This window comes from Aspergillus nidulans, chromosome VI, assembly GCF_000011425.1.
Source record: "Aspergillus nidulans FGSC A4 chromosome VI".
NCBI classification, from domain to species: Eukaryota; Fungi; Ascomycota; class Eurotiomycetes; order Eurotiales; family Aspergillaceae; genus Aspergillus; species Aspergillus nidulans.
Window position 1 is genome coordinate 1,426,547 of NC_066262.1, and position 18,814 is coordinate 1,445,360.

Sequence of the window (18,814 nt, forward strand, 5' to 3'; positions counted from 1 at the left end):
CAAAGTAATGTACAGAATCTCCAATCAAGCCTAGCAAGAGCCGAGTTGAATTGCGTTCAACTGGCGTTACTCGCGCAGGAGAAACTCGCACTGCTCGAGTCCTCATGCAGTGCGCGTCCAGATACATACAGGCCGAGGCCGCACTAAATGGTCATTAGCTTCATGTCAGCCGGCGAGGGCAAGTCGGGAAAACTTACAATCGTGGCAGCAACCGCAATCATACCGAAGTTCACAACCGTGAGGAAGGACTTCATCGGGCTCGCAAACAGCCGCGATTTATTCAGGTACAGCCAGAACATGCCGTTGAAGCCGTAGGTAAACCAGCTGGCGAAGAGGGATGCCTGCCGCCATGCGTATTAGCATATTATCGCCACGAGTATGTAAGTATGGTGGGGAGGAGGTACAATCAAACTCAGGAGGTTATTAAACACCGGAATCGCAGACGCAATCACCCAGGCGACAACCCACAAGCCAAGGGTGATGCCCACCCAGGATCCCACAGCAATGATATCCTTCTTGTGGATCCGATCGGTCCCCCGGAAAACACGGACGTAGACGTACTTGCTTGCAACGTGGCCGTTGACAACGCCGCCGATGATGATCTGCGTTGAACGGTTAGCCATCTCGCACTTCACCTCCAATAGACAAAGGCCCAGTGGGCAAACCAAAGAAACTCACCGTCGGCAGCGCAACCCCGTACGCGACCTTTCCGACAACCGTACTGGCGGATCCCAGCGCCGGAGAAGTCACGTCCGGCCCGGCGTAGACGTAGATTACGACCGCGCTGACTATATACAAGATCGTATCTGTGCCTTGTAGGAGAAAGAGAGATTTGGGGAATTCGCGCGGATCTTTGAGCTCGGAAATGAAGCTGAAGAAAGCGACGTGGCCGGCTAAGGATGTTTAGAAGATAGGCCATAGGAGATCAAAGGGGTCGACACGACTTACAGAAGGAGAAGACGATATTGCACACTCCCAGGAACGCATGGTAAAGATTCGTGTCGACAACGGCGTCGAGCTCACCCTTCCAGGGCTTCTGGATACCGACTGCGATCATGACGATCAGGACGGCAGAGAGGACGCTCAAGAACGCTGCACCGGGTCAGCACATGATGTAAGCTCACCAAGTGTAGTAGAGCGTGACGGGACGGCTGGACTAGACATACACCCAACAGACAGATACGAGACCTTTGCACTCGTCCTCGGCAAGCACAGCACATACGAGATCACCAGTCCCACAACGCCAAAGACAACGGTGCAGGTTCCATGGTCCGTAATCGTATTCATTGCCACGGTAAACGTCAGCAGGTGAGAGGCCATGATGAAGACGATCAGCAGTAGCTGGCCCATGCCGAGGAATTCACGGCCGAACGAACCGGCCAACACTTCACCAGCATCGGCCATGCTCTGCACGTGCGGGTAGCGCCACCGGAACTGGCCCATGGTGTAGCCCGTGTAGGTGGACATGAGTCCGATGGCGGCGAGGAGGATCACAGCCCTAGCGGGGTGAGAATGGCGCGGACAGGAACCGGGTCAGGCATGACTTACGGGACAAGACCTAAAGCAGCAACAACGCTGGGTAGAGAGAGGATCCCGATTGAGACGGTTTCGGCGACCATTACTGCGCTTCATCAGTATACTCCAGTCCGCTCAAGCAGCTGGAAACGCGCTGCTCCAGGCACCCCAGAGTGTCTAACTCACGGAATCCAGCTTGCCTGGTAATCAGTTAGTAGCTGAGAGGAAGCATTGTAATATTGTATAAGCTGAGCAGAAGACAAGGAAAGAAAAATAATGAAATCAAAATCAAAATAAAGTAAGGAAAAAATAAGATAAAATAAAAGAACATAAGAATCAAGAAAGCAAGACATATAAGAAAGAGACGAAGAGAAAAAGAAACATACCACCAGCTCAGCACCTTGTACTTGATCTCTGCATTCTGCTCATCCCCGTAGACGTCTTGCGGCAGGGCCTGTTTATCTTCGTGCTTCTCTTCATCCTGAGCCTGGGTCCTGCTGCCGTCACCGTTGCGCCCCGGATCATAGTCCATGGAGATGCGGGACTGGGAGACGATCGACTGGGACATGCTGTCTTTGTTCAACACCTGCCGGCACTTGAGACTGACTCGCTGTTTGCGAATGAACGGTTTGCGAACTGGAGTAGCAGTATGGGTACGTAGGCCCTACCCAACTGACTGCCCACAGTCAATGGTATATCTGTACTTTATAAGCAGAACTCGGAACGCGACTCCAATTCCGATGCAAGAGAAAGTTACGGCGGTGACAGCAAAACAGCGGCAGGGACAAATGACAAGTGACTCATGGCCTACCCCGGGTTTTCAGCTTCAGTTTTGGATCTGGATGAAATCTCTGTGTGCTGCCAGTTCCACTCTCTCCCGACCTGTTACCTAATAGCCAAGCTGTTCGCGGCCTGCCGAGGCTCTGAATAGTATACAAATCTGAGGAATGACTAATAAATTAGTGGCGATCTCGGCTTTCTGGACCAATCAAAAATTTTCATTTATTCTTGGCAGTTACAGATCTGTCACGTGGGGCGATGAAACCTACTCCAGGGGCCTCTTACTAAGCTAGTCTGGTCTGAAGGTTGGTTAAGGAACTCGAGGAACCCACTACACCGAACCTGGGGTAACAGCTAACGCTAGTTCTCCATAGTATCTGATACCCCCAAGCGCGGAGAGGAGACAGCAGGGAAGCGCAGTATATGATTGACATTACCGCTTGCTGGTAAGTGGCTCAACATTGAGTGTTGATGCATATATGCGAGCAGTACCATTGTCCTCAGCTGCGACGAAGGAATTCCTGGTTGCAGACGTGCTATAGGAGCGCATTGAGATGCGCAGCGCTGATGAAGATCTACGTTTGGGCGGCTAGCAAAGGGATTTCGCGGAAGGATAAGCAGACGAGCTGATTGCGTCATGTACGGGGCAGGGCAGGCAGATTGGCTGCCGTTGATTGCTGAACTTTGAGACAGGGGCGAGCAGCGAGATCGTATCTTGTCAGGATATCATACCGGTACTCCGTAGATAACCGGCCAACCCCGCCTGCAGGATTACAAGCGCTCTATAGCAATGGAGCCTGTTGAGTAGCTCCAGGCTGACAGGAGAGGCAACCAGCCTTGAAAACATACACTCTTTCCTGCTTATCCGAATGTAACTCCGATCTCACTCATGGAAGAACCGTTCATTCCGGATATTGCCGCTTAGGAACGACTGTGACGATAATTCAGGAATGGACTATGATGACTGAACCAACACCCGCCGCACGCGGAGCCACTACATTCCTAGATTTCTCATGGAGGCCCGGACTAATCTTCAAGCAATCCTGCTAATCACCAATGTAACCAATCATTATACGCTATATACATGTGGACCATTCGACATCTGAACCAGCCCGCCTGCAATACACCTGGCAGGCCGGGGTAGGTAGGAGAGGCTAGACTTGGGCTGAATAAACCGGTACTGTGCAATGGGTATAATAAGACATGATCATCGTTGCCTAACTTCTTTTATGAACGGATTATCTAGTACAACATATCAAAACTCATAGCCTGCTCACGGTCGAGTCCAGCCCATACTCCTTGATTAACACGTCCGCCGCCGTCGAGCCCGTAACGTACGCCGTGGCCTGGGTGTGGTTGTTTGCCAGGACGGGGACGACACTCATATCCGCCACTCTCAGTCCGTCCACTCCCATGAGCCTGAAGCTCTTGTCCACCGCCGCGTCCTGCTCGCCCCGCTTGCCCATCTTGACCGTCCCCGTCATATGCCAGGACGAGACGATCGTGTTCCTCCAGTGGTCTAAAATATCTTCTTCGCTGTCGGACTTGGGGCCAAGGATCATGTTCACGGTATCTTTGGCAAAGGCAGGGTGGTTCGTCACAGCCAAAACTTCCCGAACAGCCTCGACGCAGACACGACGATCGTACGGGTGCGCCATGAAGTTGGCGTTAAAGAGCAAGGGAACTTCAGGGTTGGACGACTGCAGTCGGACCTCGCCGGCACTCTGCTCGTTCATCAGGAAGGCAAGAAGACAGACATAGCTGTAGTCCTTGGTCAGTTCCGGCGCCAGCATATGCAGCGGGAACCCGGCCGAGACCTCATAGTGAGGGACTGTTGGTCTGTTCAAGAAAGTCTGGACGTCCTTTGGTAGCGCGGCAAACTCGGCAGACTTGGTCACCGCATCGCTCTTCAGCCAGCCCATCATCAGCTGGGCGCCATGGCGTGCCCAAGGTCCGGATCCGTCGACCAGCCACTGTTTCATTGCGGCGTCCATGGCTTCTTGCGAGCCGTAGAACGCATTGCGGTCGTTTGTGGACGGGTTGCGGAGGTAGCAGATCGGGACGAAGGGGTGGTCTCGCAGCCCCTGGCCGATGCAGGGCACGTCCTTAAAGACGGGGATGCCGAATTCTTTGAGGTGGTCTGCCGGCCCAATGCCGGAGTGCATAAGAATGCGCGGCGTGTCGAGAGAGCCGCCAGAGAGGATGACCTCTTTGCTGGCGTAGACTGCGTTTGTTAGCCCTAGCCATGGCCCCCGGTCCCGGAGAAACAGGGACGCGGTTGGGTATACATACAAACTTCGTCTCCCACCTGGACGCCGACAGCCTTGTCGCCGTCGAAAACCACCTTTCGAACCGTCATTCCTGTGCGGACCTCGAGGTTATCCGCCCGCTTCGCCAGCGTGTCATCAATCACATCGCTCGCCGTGCTACGGACACCCCGGTGGACCGAGTTGATCGCCAACCCAACACCGATCGGGTCGCCCGAGTTATGATCCATATTCCACTTGACGCCCGCCTGCCTAAAGGCATCCATTACGAGCGGCAGATCCTCCTCCCACTCTTCGGCGTAGCTCAGTTTCAGCGCCCCGTCTCGCCCGTGGTCCTCACTCTTGGGCGCGGCAAACGACCGGTACGCCTCGTTCTTGATCGATGTGTCGAAGTTCTCAATCGCCTTGAACCGCTCCTTCATGTTCTCCCAGTTGAAGAGATCGTCGCCCACGATCTCCGCCCAGGCGTCATAGTCATCCTTGGCGCCGACGGTGTAGATTCCAAAATTGATGGCCGAGCCGCCGCCGAGCACCTTTCCACGGCTGTAGTCGATCTCCCGCCCGTTGCAGTGCTCCTGCGGCGTGGTCTTGTACCCCCAGTTAATGTCGGCTTCCTGGAAAGTCGTCCATCTGTTCCCGGAGACGCGCAGGGTGCGGTCGTCTTTACGCTGGCCGGCTTCGAGGAGGAGGATGCGCGGTTGCGCGGCGCTGAGGGCGAGCTTCGAGGCGAGCGTGGAGCCCGCAGGGCCGCCTGAAGAGTCAGCATTCAGAAAAAAAGACTTATATGGCAGCTTTGCAGTGAATGGACATACTTCCAACAATGATAAAGTCCCAGGTTGGGTGGGCGGTCATGGTGGCTTGCCTTTCGGATCTGTATCCCGGTATACACCAGAGCTAAAGACCACAGTTAAAACGAGTATAGGTGACCGACAATGGAACCCTAAGATTCAAGGACCCAGTAGAAAGGAGCAGTTGATCTTATCTGGCCGCGAGCGCGGTTGGCGACCGGCGAGGGGCTTATATGCCGGCTGTTCCGCTCGCTGCATCCTACACGTGTCTGACTTCGCATTCCAGCCGAAGACCTATCCTAGCCTCCGGGCAGATGGGTAGCTGCCAGCGTGCCACAAGAACACCTGACAAAGACGAGCTGCGCCTGTTGGTCCCGAGCTCCGCTCTGTGATGTTTTACACACCGCGTCGATCATCACGGAGAACGGATTAGTTGCGGCCGTAGTCCGAGCTGACACGGACGGCGGGCTCGATCCGGGCGGAGCTCACTGTCTTCTCTGCCAATTGAGAGCGGTATACTGGGGTGGACAGGGGATGATCGCTGACTATCGTCCAGTCAGTTTGGCTCGTAATGGTGGAGCCGTGGGGATTCTCGCTGTAATTTGGAATCGTTCATGGCACTCGGTGACAGTTCTGACACTTGACACTGATGCTGACATTTGACTACAATTGACTGGGCTACAATTGGCTTTCCAGTTAACTTGGCTGCAGTTGGCACTTAGATGTTCGTTAGGCAGGCAAATTCTGCAATCGTTGCCCTAAATTCGCCGTACTTGCACTGGCAATCTACAGGCCAGAAAAGCAACTCTGCTGGAGAAGCAGTCTTCGTAGAGGCAATGGCACTTGCGATTATGCAATTGGGTTACGAGATACTGGCTAGGCCCCAATATATGCAACTAACGGTCGGATATCCACACACTCACACTACTTCAAGCGCCGGTTTGGCTTTGCTGATCCTTCTTAGACAACCCAGACTAGCCTCTTAGCCTATGGTGAACTCTTAGGCCTCCCCCGTCCAGTTAGGGCAAACGCCAACCCGTAGCCGCATTGGGATTAGCCACGACGCCAACCTGGCAGTCTGGCCCACGACCAGACTGGCGGGTATAGTTCCAGTTTCCCCGAAGATAATCCACCCCGCTAATGTGGCGGGGCAGCCTGTCGTCGACTTCTCAGTTCTGCTGCACCGGTTGTTGGGCGCGGCGGTGTTTGCGGGATCTATTCTTGGTAGGATAACTCAGTCCATCTCAACTCAGTAAGATAGTTCCTGCTCAGCGCCCGCAGACTGACTCATACAACGCGTAAATCTCTGTCTTATAATGTCTCCGTGTATCTACCGCAGGTCTGGGGACGGGCCATCGCCCGGGAGAGCGGAAGGGTTTTACCATGCCTAGAAGACACGTAGGTTCCGGTAAACGGCCTAACGGAAGGCAGACACTTATAGCTATATCGATCAAGGTGTCCTTGGCGGATTGCCGAATATATTGGGCATCAAGACGCGGACAGTATACATCTATTTATTTGAATGGTGCGATATCTTTCCAAGGCGTGATGTTCACAGTCCACTGTTTCATTCAGCATGAGATTGACCATGATAACAAAAGTAATAGATGAATCCTATCATCTTCTCTCGTCTTTATGGCGGTATTACTCTGGGAAATTGATAGGTGCAAACAGCGTGCTCCAATCACCAGCACTCCCAGGAAAGCCAAGGCTCCCTCCCCCTTCGTCCTGTGCAGATGTGATGCACTGGAAATTCCCCGAAGCACCAGGACCAAATCGCAATGGTGATTGGAAATCCTCATGCACCTTTATGTAAAAAGAAAAAGGACAAGCAAAGCCCGAATCGCCGATGCGAGACCTCAGTCTCTGCATTCTGCTGGCGCTAGCTGCATAGCCTGCTAGTTCAAGTAATATTTGCATTTAAATACCACTAATCAATATAACAGCTCTTGATCCAACATATATCTCAATAAATAATATCTATGGTCTACTGGGTAATTAAAAGAAGAAAAAAAAATGAAATGAAAAGCCAATGCAAGGTACCTACACCAGACGCCTAATCCCATCCAACGGCTACGCCTTCTTCATCCATATCGTCTGCGAATTGCAGTACCCCAACAACCCCGACAGCCCCCACTCCACGCCAATGCCCGAGCTCTTGTGCCCCCCAAACGGGGCAAATGGACTGACCTCGAAGTGCGAGTTGATCCACACTGACCCTCCGGCCAGCTGCCCCGCAATACGCTGCGCCCGCTCCATATCCACACTCCAGACGCTCGCTGCCAGAGCGCTGTCGGTTCCGTTGGCACGCGCAATCACGTCGTCCTCGTCGGACCACTTGAGCACCGGCAGAATAGGCGCAAACGGTTCCTCCTGCACGACGCGCGAGCTCTCGGGCGGGTTGTCGATGATCGTTGGCGCGATGTAGTAGCCGTCAGACGCGGTGATTGTGCCGCCCAAGACAGCGCAGAGCTTCTCGGACTCGATGCTGGAGAAGAGGTCCTTGGCCTTCTTATACTGCATCTCGTTCTGCACAGGGCCGATGAAGACGCCTTCCTGCGTGCCGGCGCCGACCTTGAAGTTGGAGACAAACGCGACAAATTTTTGCAGGAACTTGTCGTAGATCTTTTCGTGCACGTAGAGACGTTTGATCATCATGCAGATCTGCGAGGAGGTCAGGAAGGAGAGGATAGCGAGCTGCCGCCATTGTTAGCTAGAGACTACTATAGGGGTGGAGGGATAGAGTTCGGGCTGAGACAACGCGGTAAGGGAAGGGTCGGGCTTGGCTGGTCAAGCATCTTCTCAAGCAGGTTGATTCGGGCAGGAGACGATGCTATAAGGGAAACGGTCGGGGGGATACACACGTTAGGAACGACCTTGTCGATATCGACGTCGTCGCAGACAATCGCGGCGTCGTTGCCGCCCAGCTCGAGAGTGACGCGCTTGATCGTCTTCGACGCGCTGGCCATGACCTTCTTACCAGTAGCCGTCGAGCCTGTGAACGAGATCTTGTCGATCCCAGGGTGCTCGGTGATCATGGGCCCAAGATCGTCTCCCCCACTGAGCGCCTGGATGACGCCGGGCGGAAAGTGCGAGATCGCCAGCTCGGCGAGTTTGAGGGCGCAGTACGGCGTGTAGGGAGACGGTTTTACAATCACTGTATTTCCCGTGTAAACAGCGGGGATTATCTTGCCCACTGCCAGCAGGACGGGGAAGTTCCAGGGCACAATAGCGGCCGCCACGCCGAGCGGCGTGTACCGCTGGACGATCCGGCACTCCTCCTTATCCTGGATGACGTTCTCGGGGATCTCAATCGTGGGCAACTGCCGGGTCCAGGTGACGGCCATGCCGACCTCGACGGCGGCCTGGTCGAGCGGTTTCCCTTGCTCCTGGGTGAGGAGTGCCGCCAGAGCCTCCTTGTTGGCTTCAAGGGTGTCGGCGTAGGCGAGGCACGCCCTGCGGCGTTCCTCGTAGCTGGTGCGCGACCATGACTTGAAGGCAGTCTTTGCGACAGAGACAGCGTCGTCGACGTCTTTGGCCGTGCTGACCGGGACGGCCGGGTTCTCTTTCTTGGTAGCTGGGTTCAGGGAGTGGCGGGTAGTGGCCGTGGATGTCAACTGGCCGTTGATAACATTGTGAAATGTAGTAGTGTCAAGAAGCATGATGTCTATGGTATAAGAATCTAACGTATTGTATAAGAGAATTATAAAAAAGATAAGGATATAAGATGAAGGTTTGGAGTTTGAGTGTCAAGATACAGCCCGATTATATAGACCGGATCGGATCTGCAGCACGGCAGTTTCAGCCAGGAAACCAGTAAGAGATCAGCTTCTCAAAGCTTAATCTACCATCCGGGAGGCAAAGACGGGGAATAAGCATAGACGAATGCAGTGAAACTGCACGTGGGCGCGGAAGGTGATCAGCCAACGGGGCCCCGGGCGAATTCGAGGTCGGGACCGACTATTGGGAGATGCTCAGGCTGGGGATCAGCACGAATATAGATTTCTAGCTGGGCTAACCCCGCACATCTCTTCCTGAGAGACCATCGTGTCCATTAGCGGCATCTGGTAGTCTTGTGTTGGGGTGACCTGGGTTGGGGCGAAGGGGTACAGAACGGGTACCCATCTGTTGTGCAGTCTCGCCTGTCTCCAAGGCAGCTATATTGATACTGCACAGATTAACTCAGCAGGTGATTGCCTTATTTCCTGCCTCATGAGGCAGACCGTCCATACGAATGATCGACGCGGGGGTGCGGGGGAACTCCCAACGACCCTGGATCTGGATCCAGGCGACGGTGTCTCAATTCGGATTGGGACTAAGCAGCCAGACTTGCCGAATCTGACTCGTACACGGCCCTGGAGTTGACTTTCGGCAGATGCAGAGCTCGAATGACCATTAGTGGTCGTCCAGAGAGTCCCAGAGTCTTAGGCTATGACCGACTTAGGGCTTTGGCGGGAAGACCCGGCGCGGTACACGCGGTACGGTGCACACTCGAAATGCCCTACTTATGCTACCTATCACTGCACCATCTGTAACTAATATGGAAACGTCATGTGATGTTCATTGTGTACTCCAGGTGTATATAATGAGGCCGCTGGATGGCTACACCACGTGATATCGTGGCTTGGCCACGATCTCCAACCCCTGAGGACCTCAATGTATCTTATTGTGATAGAGAGATAAAAGAAGAGATCTATCGTCAACGAGATAGATAAATCAACCGTCATATGGCGTCCGATCCTTAGTAGGCTAAGTTCGCGTAGTTGATACAGCCTGCTTCTGTCCTTTCCCCTTTGAGCAGCCACAACATTAGCATATCTCTTATGTTTATCTCCTATGTTACTGGAAGTATATGCAGCTGCACATGGTCTGAGGACCTTGGAGATTACACCCGCCAATCATAACCCTGAAAAAGATGCTTAGCTAGGCCACGCTGTGCCCCGCGCCAAGAGACTTATGCCCTCGTTTCTGTTTTTTCTTAATTTTTTTCGAGCTCAAATCTCGAGAAATAATACTGAGATACATAGACAAGGATGAGTGCCGAGCGATGTCTGGGTCTGAGAAAAAAGTCAACCTGGTCCAGGTGATCCCTGCCGAGTCAGAAACAGACGTCCATGAGGCAGCGCTCTCGTACGAGTTCACCAAGGATGAGCATACCCTCACCTTCTGGGCCGCTGCCCGGCGGCACTGGCCTGCTCTGGCATGGGGAATGTTCATGAATCTGGTATAGCATTAGCCTACACTCCGCCAGCGGGAAAATGAGTGAATCCACGGCTAACGTGTCTAGGCCACAGTCCTCAAGGGCATCGACGGGGGCGTGGTGAAAGGCCTCGTCGGGCTAGATGTCTTCAAGGCCACGTACGGCTACTACAATGCAAGCAAGGGCGAGTACATGTTGGCCGCCCAGTGGCTTTCGGCGTTCAACTACGCCAACCTCCTCGGCGCGATCGTCGGCGCTCTTCTGTCGGCGGTCGCCTATGATCGGTTCGGGCCCCGGGTCATGATCGCTGTCTGCTCGGTCTGCTCGATCGCGTTCATCTTTATCCAGTTCTACAGCGAGACGCCGGCGCAGCTGTTCGTCGGCCAGCTGGTCAACGGGTGCATCATCGCCTTCTACCCGATCTGCGCCTCTGCCTATGTCGGCGAGGTGACGCCGTTGGTTCTGAGGGGCTTCGCGGCGACAATGACCAATCTCGCCTTCAGCATCGGCAGTCTCGTCGCCAGTGGGATCCTCAAAGGCACCGAGCCGCTCGCGACGACGTTGTCGTACAAGATCCCCATCGCGTCGCAGTGGGCATTGCCCCTGGTCATGCTGAGCCTGGTCTACTTTGTGCCTGACCCGCCCTACTGGCTCGTACGTAAGGGCCGTACGGAGGATGCGCTACAGAGTCTTCGCCGTCTGGCTGCTAGTGGTGTCGATGTCGGCCACAAGCTGGCCCATATCCGCGAGACACTGCGGCTAGAAGAGAGCTTCAGCTTGCAGGGGTCGACCAGGCCCAGTTACCTCGAGTGCTTCCGCGGGCCGAATCTCCGGCGACTGACGATCTGCGTGATGGCGTATAGCATGCAGGCGTTTACGGGAAACGTGTTTTTCATCTCGTATGCGGTGCACTTTATGGAACTCGCGGGGCTGGATGCGGCCGATGCTTTCTCCATGAATCTGGGACTGACAGGCGTTGGATTCCTGGGCACCTGCATCTCCTGGTTCCTGCTTTCCTACCTTGGAAGACGGACGATGTATCTGTTCGGCTGCTGCTCGCTGGCACTTGTGCTCTTCGCCGTGGGCGCGGTGGACCTCGCCCCCCGGCAGGCGGCAGCGAGATGGGCGCAATGTGCGCTCATGCTCCTCTGCACATTCATCTACGACCTCTCGCTGGGACCCTTCTGCTATGTGCTGCTGGCGGAAGTATCATCTGCGAGACTGCGGGGCTTCACAATTGCCTTGTCAACAGTCGCCTGTTTTGTGTGGAGTGTTGTCTTTGCGGTCGTGATTCCGTATGCGATGAATGAAGACCAGGGGAATTGGCGCGGGAAGATGGGGTTCTTTTTCGCTGGGACGAGTACATTGTGCGCAGTTTACTGTTACTGGTGCTTGCCGGAGACTAGGGGGCGGACATTTGAGGAGCTGGATGTGCTGTTTGAGCAGAAGGTGCCGAGTCGGAAGTTTGCGAGCGCGACGGTGAACATCAATCTCTCTACAGACGAAGGCTCTCGTAGAGAAGCCAGAGTATAAGGATAGAGGACGAAAAGCCATTCTAGCCTTACTATCATTACAGCATCGTTTTTCGGCCAAATAGCCCTCGGTCAGCTGACCTTCCTTTCGTCATAGACTCTTGAGCCAAAATCCAAGGTACCTACCTTGAGAGCGTGGAGAGAAATAGCGTACTGGAAATACACCTTTAAGATCAAGCCATGGCCGATTCTTATACAGTCACACTCTACCCAGTCGACCTCCTCCGGCAAATCCTCAACTTCCTAGAGGCAAAGCCGCCCGAGCACGCCGTCACTCTTCCTGCCCAGACCACTGTAAAAGCCGCGCTTCGAGCCGTCGAAGACGCCATCGCGGACACAGACGAGCCCATCCTTCTAATGCATGGGCCTTCCAACACCCATCATCAGACAGACGCGACATCGGAAGACCCTTTTGTCCTCCCAATCCGCTCACGCACTGACGACCCATCCCGCCCGGCCATTAGCGAGCTGCGCCGCCAGCGTCTGCGCGAGTTGGCCAAGAAGATGACTGGCGCAGAGAGTGAGTGGCGTGAAGAATATGTGCCTGATGCGGGACGAGATGGCGCCAGTTGACCTGCCGGTCGAATAGCTGCGCAAGTACTAGATAGGGTAGAAGTATATATCATATAATATGGTGCAATGAAGCGTCTAGCAATCCACCAGTCAATCGCGATGAATACTGAGTATTCTGATGAGTGATTCGCAACTTCAGAGCCGGCTTGGATGCAAAACGTTTCACGGGTTAGATATGCACAGAGGAACACAGTACCGGGTTGGGGAAGGCGGCATCATTCAGCGAGTTAAGATGCTCAAAGATGAAAAATCTAATAAAAAAGAGAAAAAAGAAAGAGGAGGTAGAGAGCGAGAAAGAAGAAAAAGGGGGAAAACACGTAAAATGGGTCAAACAGTGTGTAATAAATGTCCAATAAGCCAAACCTTCGATACACTACATAGAGTATTTTGGTTCATCCCGCAACAACAGAACTGTAATTACTAATTCTATGTTTACAGTACATGGATCCTATTACAATTAGTACCGCATAGCACAAAACCCCTGATGGTGTAGTTGGTTTATCACGTCTGACTGTAATGGATCTACATTAAATCAGAAGGTCACCGGCTCGATTCCGGTTCGGGGGATAAGTGCGTTCTCTTTTTTTTTTGGGGGGGGGTTTAACATTCCATTTTTGCCCTGGCTAATCATGTTTTCTGGTAGAGTGGAGCTTCTGGGCAACTGTTAGCGGCGACCGCCGAATGGAACTGTCAGGGAACGTCCCCCGACGGGAGGTATCCGGAGGCGAACTCGGTGACAGCTAGGATGGTTTAGGCTTGGGCTGCCCGTTCTCTATGCATTTAGCGATCGGCCGGCCCCTAGGCAATCCTTGCTTGACGCAGTACAGCGCTCCCTACTGGACACCTTAACCTCCCCAAGCAAAACGCTCAGCAAGTACTGCAGCTTCTGTGCTACTTCCTGTAGTCCAACTTCCCACCACTCTTCAACACCTGCACAGAGCCCTTCGGTCGTCTCTCCCGGGTGAAGACACCTTTCTGTTCTCACGTGGAACATAGGTGGATGTGCATTGAAAATCGGCGAAATTTTAACCATGCTCGCCAACAACACCCTCAACCCTATCAAACAATGTGAAACATCTCAACGGTTGCGTGGCCCATGTTCGTGAAACAGAGCGGACGTGCTGGATCGAGTTGTCAGGCTAGAGTACAAGTGATTCTATGTACCAGCTTCACTAGAAGCGGGCTCATCGGCAAGCGCCTACAGAACAACAGAGGTTTGGCTCTCATCTCGTGCAATTAGCTCCTTAAGGGCCTCCCCAAGCGCCCGTCGCATTGCCTCGTTGCATGTCTTGGGCGAAAACCTTGGCGGAGATTTAAAGCCAAAGACCCTGGCAATATGTCCAAACTAAGACCCACTGCCGCTGCTTCGTTTATCGCGATGGTACCATGCCGGTCTGCATATTCCGGAACCCCTTTTGCATACGGATAGTGCGAGGTGTGGAAGGAATTGGCGCCTGCCCAGGCCATAAGCTAAGTTCGTGGATGAATGCCGGATCAAAAACCCTGCCGTGAATTGGGCATCGTTTGTGTTTTTCCAAACTCGTGAATCAGAACAGTTTTGTGTTAATCAAGAACATGTTTCCTTTGAACTTAGTTGAGCGCACGCCGAGTGGCATCTCGTAGATATTCAGAACTGACTCGCCATCTTCAGAGATGATTTCTGCGCGCAGTTGATAGAGATAGGGCATCCCTGGCTGCCGTAGACGCACTGACTCTATTACCATTTCCTGTCTTCCTCCAATCTGTTCGCACACTGTTGTACTATCCTCGTCCAGAACCACCACGCGGTGCTTGGAGTTGTTGATAAGCTTCAATATACCATTAGAGCTTCAACATTAGTCACGATATTGACACCAGCAATGAAGACATCATAAACAGAGCAAAGCGTCGAGCGAGACAAATCAGCGTAGTTACGTAGTTAAGAATCATGCTAGTAGTGTTGCTTTCGCTTGCCATTTCCAAAGACCTCAATCCGCCCCGGAGGTATTGTATCCCAATTAAGCTCGTTGCTAACAGCGATTGTTATAACATGAATTGGTTTCCGGCGGTGGTAAGATGGGAGATATCTGCTTCGAATGACGTATATCCTCCAATATGCTCAACCACAAACTCATCGTCCACGTAGACGGGCTCGGTGGTTGGCGGCATCAAAGAGCAGGAAAGTTTGTCGTTGGCCAGGGGCACAGTGACCTTTCTCTGATAGAAGAACCAGCTTGAGCGGTCTCAAATGTTTTCGTCAGCGAAGCTATCATTGTAGCCGGCTGGAAGTGGACTTGCAGCTTTGGCGATATAACTTTTACCACGCCATACTCCATCAGCACAAGGCACAATACCGGTATATACAAGCCGGTCTGGATACATCTATATCTTATCTTCTCTCCCTTGGCAGATCACCAGTCCCACTGAATTCATGCGAAACCACACCTAAGATGGAAGTATAACGAGACGGAAGCTGTACTATCAAACGCCCTACAGCTTGCTAACTACAAACCATCTTGTATCCGCAGCATCCGCGTCCGGTAAACGAACCGTTCCGAATCGCCAAAGCAGCATAACTGGCGCGGAAAATCTGGTAGATACGCAGGTATACAGAGAAAGCCGGCCTACTCGCAGCCACAATAGCTAAACACTTGCCCTTTCAGAGACGGCAGCCGTATACCTTTGTTGTTACTGCTGTCAATTTATCCTCTGCTTTGCCGCCCGTAAACTCTTAATAGTATGGCCCACCTGGCCGATTATCCGTGCCAATAGTTCGCATCCATACAAAGTGGCTAATAATACATGTGGGACTTACTACTTTTGAACCCAGTAAATGTATTTTGTGAGCCAAATTCCCTACCTTACACTCCGAGTGTTCCGTCCGCTTGGGTTCAGTTGTATATCATTCCATTGCGTTCGATTCGATTCATCCTGTTTCGCTGGGTATTTCGTACTTCCCATTTGCGTCATGCAGTCCTGAGTGGCCATACCTTTTGCAAGGGTCCTGGCCGGCTATCTTTTGTCCTTTTATCCTTCTAAGAGGCCTCAAGCGAGACCAATAAGATGCTACTGATATAGATTTCCCCCCAAATCGTTCTTTCCAAAGCAAGCATTCTAACTGGTTTATAATCTAATTAGGATACTGCAGACCAGTATTCCTACGAATAGTATAAGCCTCTCGTTCAAATATTGTCTGATTTATGACCTATGAATGACGGCGGCCAGCGTCGGGCCGAACCCCGTCATCCCATACTCTATGCTTACGTAGCTGCACATCATAGGTGATCTACACAGCCCTGCGGCGATTGTACAACAAGATTCAACTCCGATCTATTGCCGAAAGCCGGTTCTTAGCAAAAAAAAAAAAATAATAATAATAAATAATAAAAATAAAAATAGAAATAAAAATAAAAAAGGTCTGGTTCTTCAAGAAGGTTGTAGGTAGTTCCAGCATTCTGCCCGGTTAATGGCAGGAGACTGGACGATCATGCCATTGCCGAAAGATGCCGAGTACTACACATTTTGTGTGCTTGCTCGCGTGCTTGTTTGCCTTCCAACAGATGATGCAGGAGTTTGTTTCTCGTCGAATCAGTACTATGCTTTCCTGCTCCAATATCCCACAGGTTATGTAGGCATCCACGACCATTGACGTTATCCAGGTGTATACGTTATTTCAGGCTTTCAGGCTTAACCAAGCGCAGCTACTTCCCCGTCTTACCTAGCATTATATGGTTACATAAATAATAGTAATGATAAAAGAAGAAGACGAAGAAAAGAAGAATAGACTCTCATATTTGAACATTAGTCATTAATGGGTATTATTAAAACTACCTTATCCCATATGCATATTCGTATCCCGTAACCAGTTTTGCAAGAAAAGAATAACTTTTAATCGAGTAGGACCTGTTCCCAATCCGTCTTGCCCACGACATCCACCATCTCGACCCCCGGTATCCCAAAATCTTCTTTGCTTAACGTCCCCGGCTGTGGAGACTCGGGGTAATAGCTGTTCTTTGGCGGTTCATAGTGTACAGCCAGAACAACAGCGGTCTCCTCCAGCATCTCCATGCAGCCCTTCCGGACGCGAACGGACGGATCGGCGCTCCCGACGGCGCCCCAGGAGACCCGGAACGGGGTATGATGCTTCTTCCACCGACTGACCGCGAGTGTCTGGACGAGGTCATAGAGCAGCCCGAACCGGAGCCCTCCCTCGTGCGAAGCATCAATGTATCCCTTGGCGACTGAGGTCGGCGACTCGTGATCGTGCACATCGCGGACATACCCCACCCCTGGCTGCGGTGGCTGGGAGACGAGCATGCGGCGCCAGGAGGCATTGGGGTGCCTGAAGGCTCGTTCTCGCGCACCCCGTTCGTCAGGCCGGAGAAGGCTGGAGCCGACCTTGACGGACCAGGGTGCTTGCATCCCTGCGTCGAGGTAGACCCAGTCTGAGAGGCATTGGCAGGAATCTGAGCCGGTGTTGAAGAATTCGGGGCCAAACTGCTTGACGAGCAGCGGGTTCAGCGTAGCGCGCACTTGGGCGCGGTACGGGCTGAGCTCTCGTCGTCTCGCAGCGCCGAGAGGTGTCTTTGGGAACGCGGTATACTGTCTCGATGGTCTGGCGGGGGGTGCGATCGGTCTGAAGAAGAGGGTCTGTTGTAACCGTGGCGACGTGGAGATGATATGTAGCCAGCGCCTGTTTACTCGTTGCGCGGACGTGAGCAGATCCTGCATGTCCAGATGGAGGAGGATCTGCTCAAGGAGTTCAGGTATTGAGAGGGCTCTCTCGGTCGCAGATATGATGTCGACGACTGGTATCCCCATTGTTGTGAATTAAGTTTGATGATTTTATGTAGAATTCGAAAGATAATGTAATGATGACCTGATGGTTTCCGTTTGTAGATTTTCTTTTGAAAAATTAGAATAATGTAATGGCATGGCAATGCTATGCAAGACTATACTATGGTCGGGTTAGCATTCGGGGTTCTATGGTGCCCTATAAATACTCTGGGCGCGACCATTGTTCGACTCCTGTAGAAACTATGACGACGAATCCAAGTTTCGATTGCCACAGATGCGTGCTTTGTTAGTCATTTTGCGGGGTTTTCGGCCTATAAAATTGCGGAGAGGGCTGGGCCTGCATCGCCAATTACCAAATGCCAAGCCCCAAACCACGTCTGGCCACGGCGGAACTGAGCACGAGGTTGAGGCATTAACCAAGATCGACGCACTATTAGGTAAGGAGTGCCTGACGGTGCTCAGCTGACGCGATCAGACAGTGTTCTGGTCGGTCGACGCGATGGAGATAGACGTGCACATGCAATTGCAGAGCTGTCGAGCTGTCGAGCTGTCGAGCTGTCGAGCTGTCTAGCCAACGGGGTATGCCCCTGACGTGGCAACTGAGTTTGTTGCCGTTGGGATAGTGGAGCGAGAAGTAAAATACCTAGTAAAACTTCGATAGTGAGACACCTGGTTGGTAAAATACTCAGAAGATACCTAGTTGGTTAAAAACTTGGCAGCAAAAGATAGCTAGTTCGTAAATAACTGAACGGGTAAAGTGTACGTAGAGTTACCTAGGTGAGTAAATTATTGGGAATATTACGCTAAGCCAAAAAGGCGTCATGCCTTCCAGATTAGTCTTAATGAGTCAAGATTTCCACACTGACATGATATCATTGTTATCTGCCCGATATCCGACCGCTTTCCCATAGGGGGTTATCATCATCCAACATCCCAACGAGCCTCGATACGCAATACCGCACAATACGCAACATATTTACGGCAACATATCTACAGTGATCGCTCATTCGACCTACACTCACACTCACCTTATTTTCTCTTAATGGCGACACTTTTTCTTTAGCTACCCTACTAAGAAAGGTCACGAGCTCGTCAAGAGATGACACAGGCCAGGCTGTAAAAGCCGGACCCACTGCTGAGCCTAAAAGAAATAGTGCCAGAAAGTCCTTTCTTTCTGGCTCTCCTCTAGATCCTCTAGCTACGTGCAAAGTGTGCTTGTTGTGACCGTCTGATTTGTCTCGTGCATCACCCCTTTTCTGGCTGTTTTGAAAGTCCATAGAATCTGGAGAATACCTGGTCTTGTTTTGCAAATGTCCAAGGGAAGAGGAAGGCAAATCGACAGGAAGCAGCTACAAAGTAAATAGCTGCGCTCGCAGAATATAC

The 18,814-nt window shown here is 52.3% G+C and overlaps 5 protein-coding genes across 5 annotated transcripts, besides 1 other annotated feature; 1 reads left to right on the plus strand and 4 right to left on the minus strand.

Annotated features, from left to right (window-relative positions):
* Positions 1 to 18,814: part of a sequence feature (contig 1.53 1316..51172(-1)) that runs on past both edges of the window.
* On the minus strand, positions 57 to 2,383 carry ANIA_03207 (uncharacterized protein; the record flags this gene model as incomplete). The annotated part of the gene is made up of 9 exons (XM_655719.2): positions 1,902 to 2,383; positions 1,702 to 1,715; positions 1,549 to 1,621; positions 1,167 to 1,498; positions 949 to 1,092; positions 679 to 893; positions 405 to 602; positions 198 to 341; positions 57 to 143 (listed from the first exon to the last, which is right to left on the minus strand). Exons 1-9 carry the CDS (start codon positions 2,081 to 2,083, stop codon positions 57 to 59), a joined length of 1,389 nt encoding a protein of 462 aa, XP_660811.1. The 5' UTR covers positions 2,084 to 2,383.
* On the minus strand, positions 3,490 to 5,521 carry ANIA_03206 (GMC family oxidoreductase). The gene is made up of 3 exons (XM_655718.2): positions 5,375 to 5,521; positions 4,588 to 5,313; positions 3,490 to 4,519 (listed from the first exon to the last, which is right to left on the minus strand). Exons 1-3 carry the CDS (start codon positions 5,412 to 5,414, stop codon positions 3,558 to 3,560), a joined length of 1,728 nt encoding a protein of 575 aa, XP_660810.1. The 5' UTR covers positions 5,415 to 5,521; the 3' UTR covers positions 3,490 to 3,557.
* On the minus strand, positions 7,424 to 9,012 carry ANIA_03205 (aldehyde dehydrogenase family protein; the record flags this gene model as incomplete). Its single annotated transcript, XM_655717.1, has 2 exons — positions 7,424 to 8,047; positions 8,215 to 9,012. 2 exons carry the CDS (start codon positions 9,010 to 9,012, stop codon positions 7,424 to 7,426), a joined length of 1,422 nt encoding a protein of 473 aa, XP_660809.1.
* ANIA_03204 (putative MFS alpha-glucoside transporter) lies at positions 10,373 to 12,127 on the plus strand. The gene is made up of 2 exons (XM_050612523.1): positions 10,373 to 10,574; positions 10,638 to 12,127. Exons 1-2 carry the CDS (start codon positions 10,398 to 10,400, stop codon positions 12,081 to 12,083), a joined length of 1,623 nt encoding a protein of 540 aa, XP_050468435.1. The 5' UTR covers positions 10,373 to 10,397; the 3' UTR covers positions 12,084 to 12,127.
* On the minus strand, positions 16,403 to 17,587 carry ANIA_03203 (F-box protein). The gene has a single exon (XM_655715.2). The coding sequence runs from the start codon at positions 17,453 to 17,455 to the stop codon at positions 16,523 to 16,525; it is 933 nt and encodes a 310-aa protein (XP_660807.1). The 5' UTR covers positions 17,456 to 17,587; the 3' UTR covers positions 16,403 to 16,522.

Bases quoted from the DNA above. Each gene is read 5' to 3' on its own strand.
- ANIA_03206 (XM_655718.2), bottom strand. From the start codon at position 5,414: ATGACCGCCCACCCAACCTGGGACTTTATCATTGTTGGAA. The intron at 5,314-5,374 runs GTATGTCCATTC...CTGACTCTTCAG, and splicing joins GGACTTTATCATTGTTGGAA to GCGGCCCTGCGGGCTCCACG. The intron at 4,520-4,587 runs GTATGTATACCC...TAACAAACGCAG, and splicing joins CCAGGTGGGAGACGAAGTTT to TCTACGCCAGCAAAGAGGTC.
- ANIA_03204 (XM_050612523.1), top strand. From the start codon at position 10,398: ATGTCTGGGTCTGAGAAAAAAGTCAACCTGGTCCAGGTGATCCCTGCC. The intron at 10,575-10,637 runs GTATAGCATTAG...TAACGTGTCTAG, and splicing joins GGGGAATGTTCATGAATCTG to GCCACAGTCCTCAAGGGCAT.
- ANIA_03203 (XM_655715.2), bottom strand. From the start codon at position 17,455: ATGGGGATACCAGTCGTCGACATCATATCTGCGACCGAGAGAGCCCTC.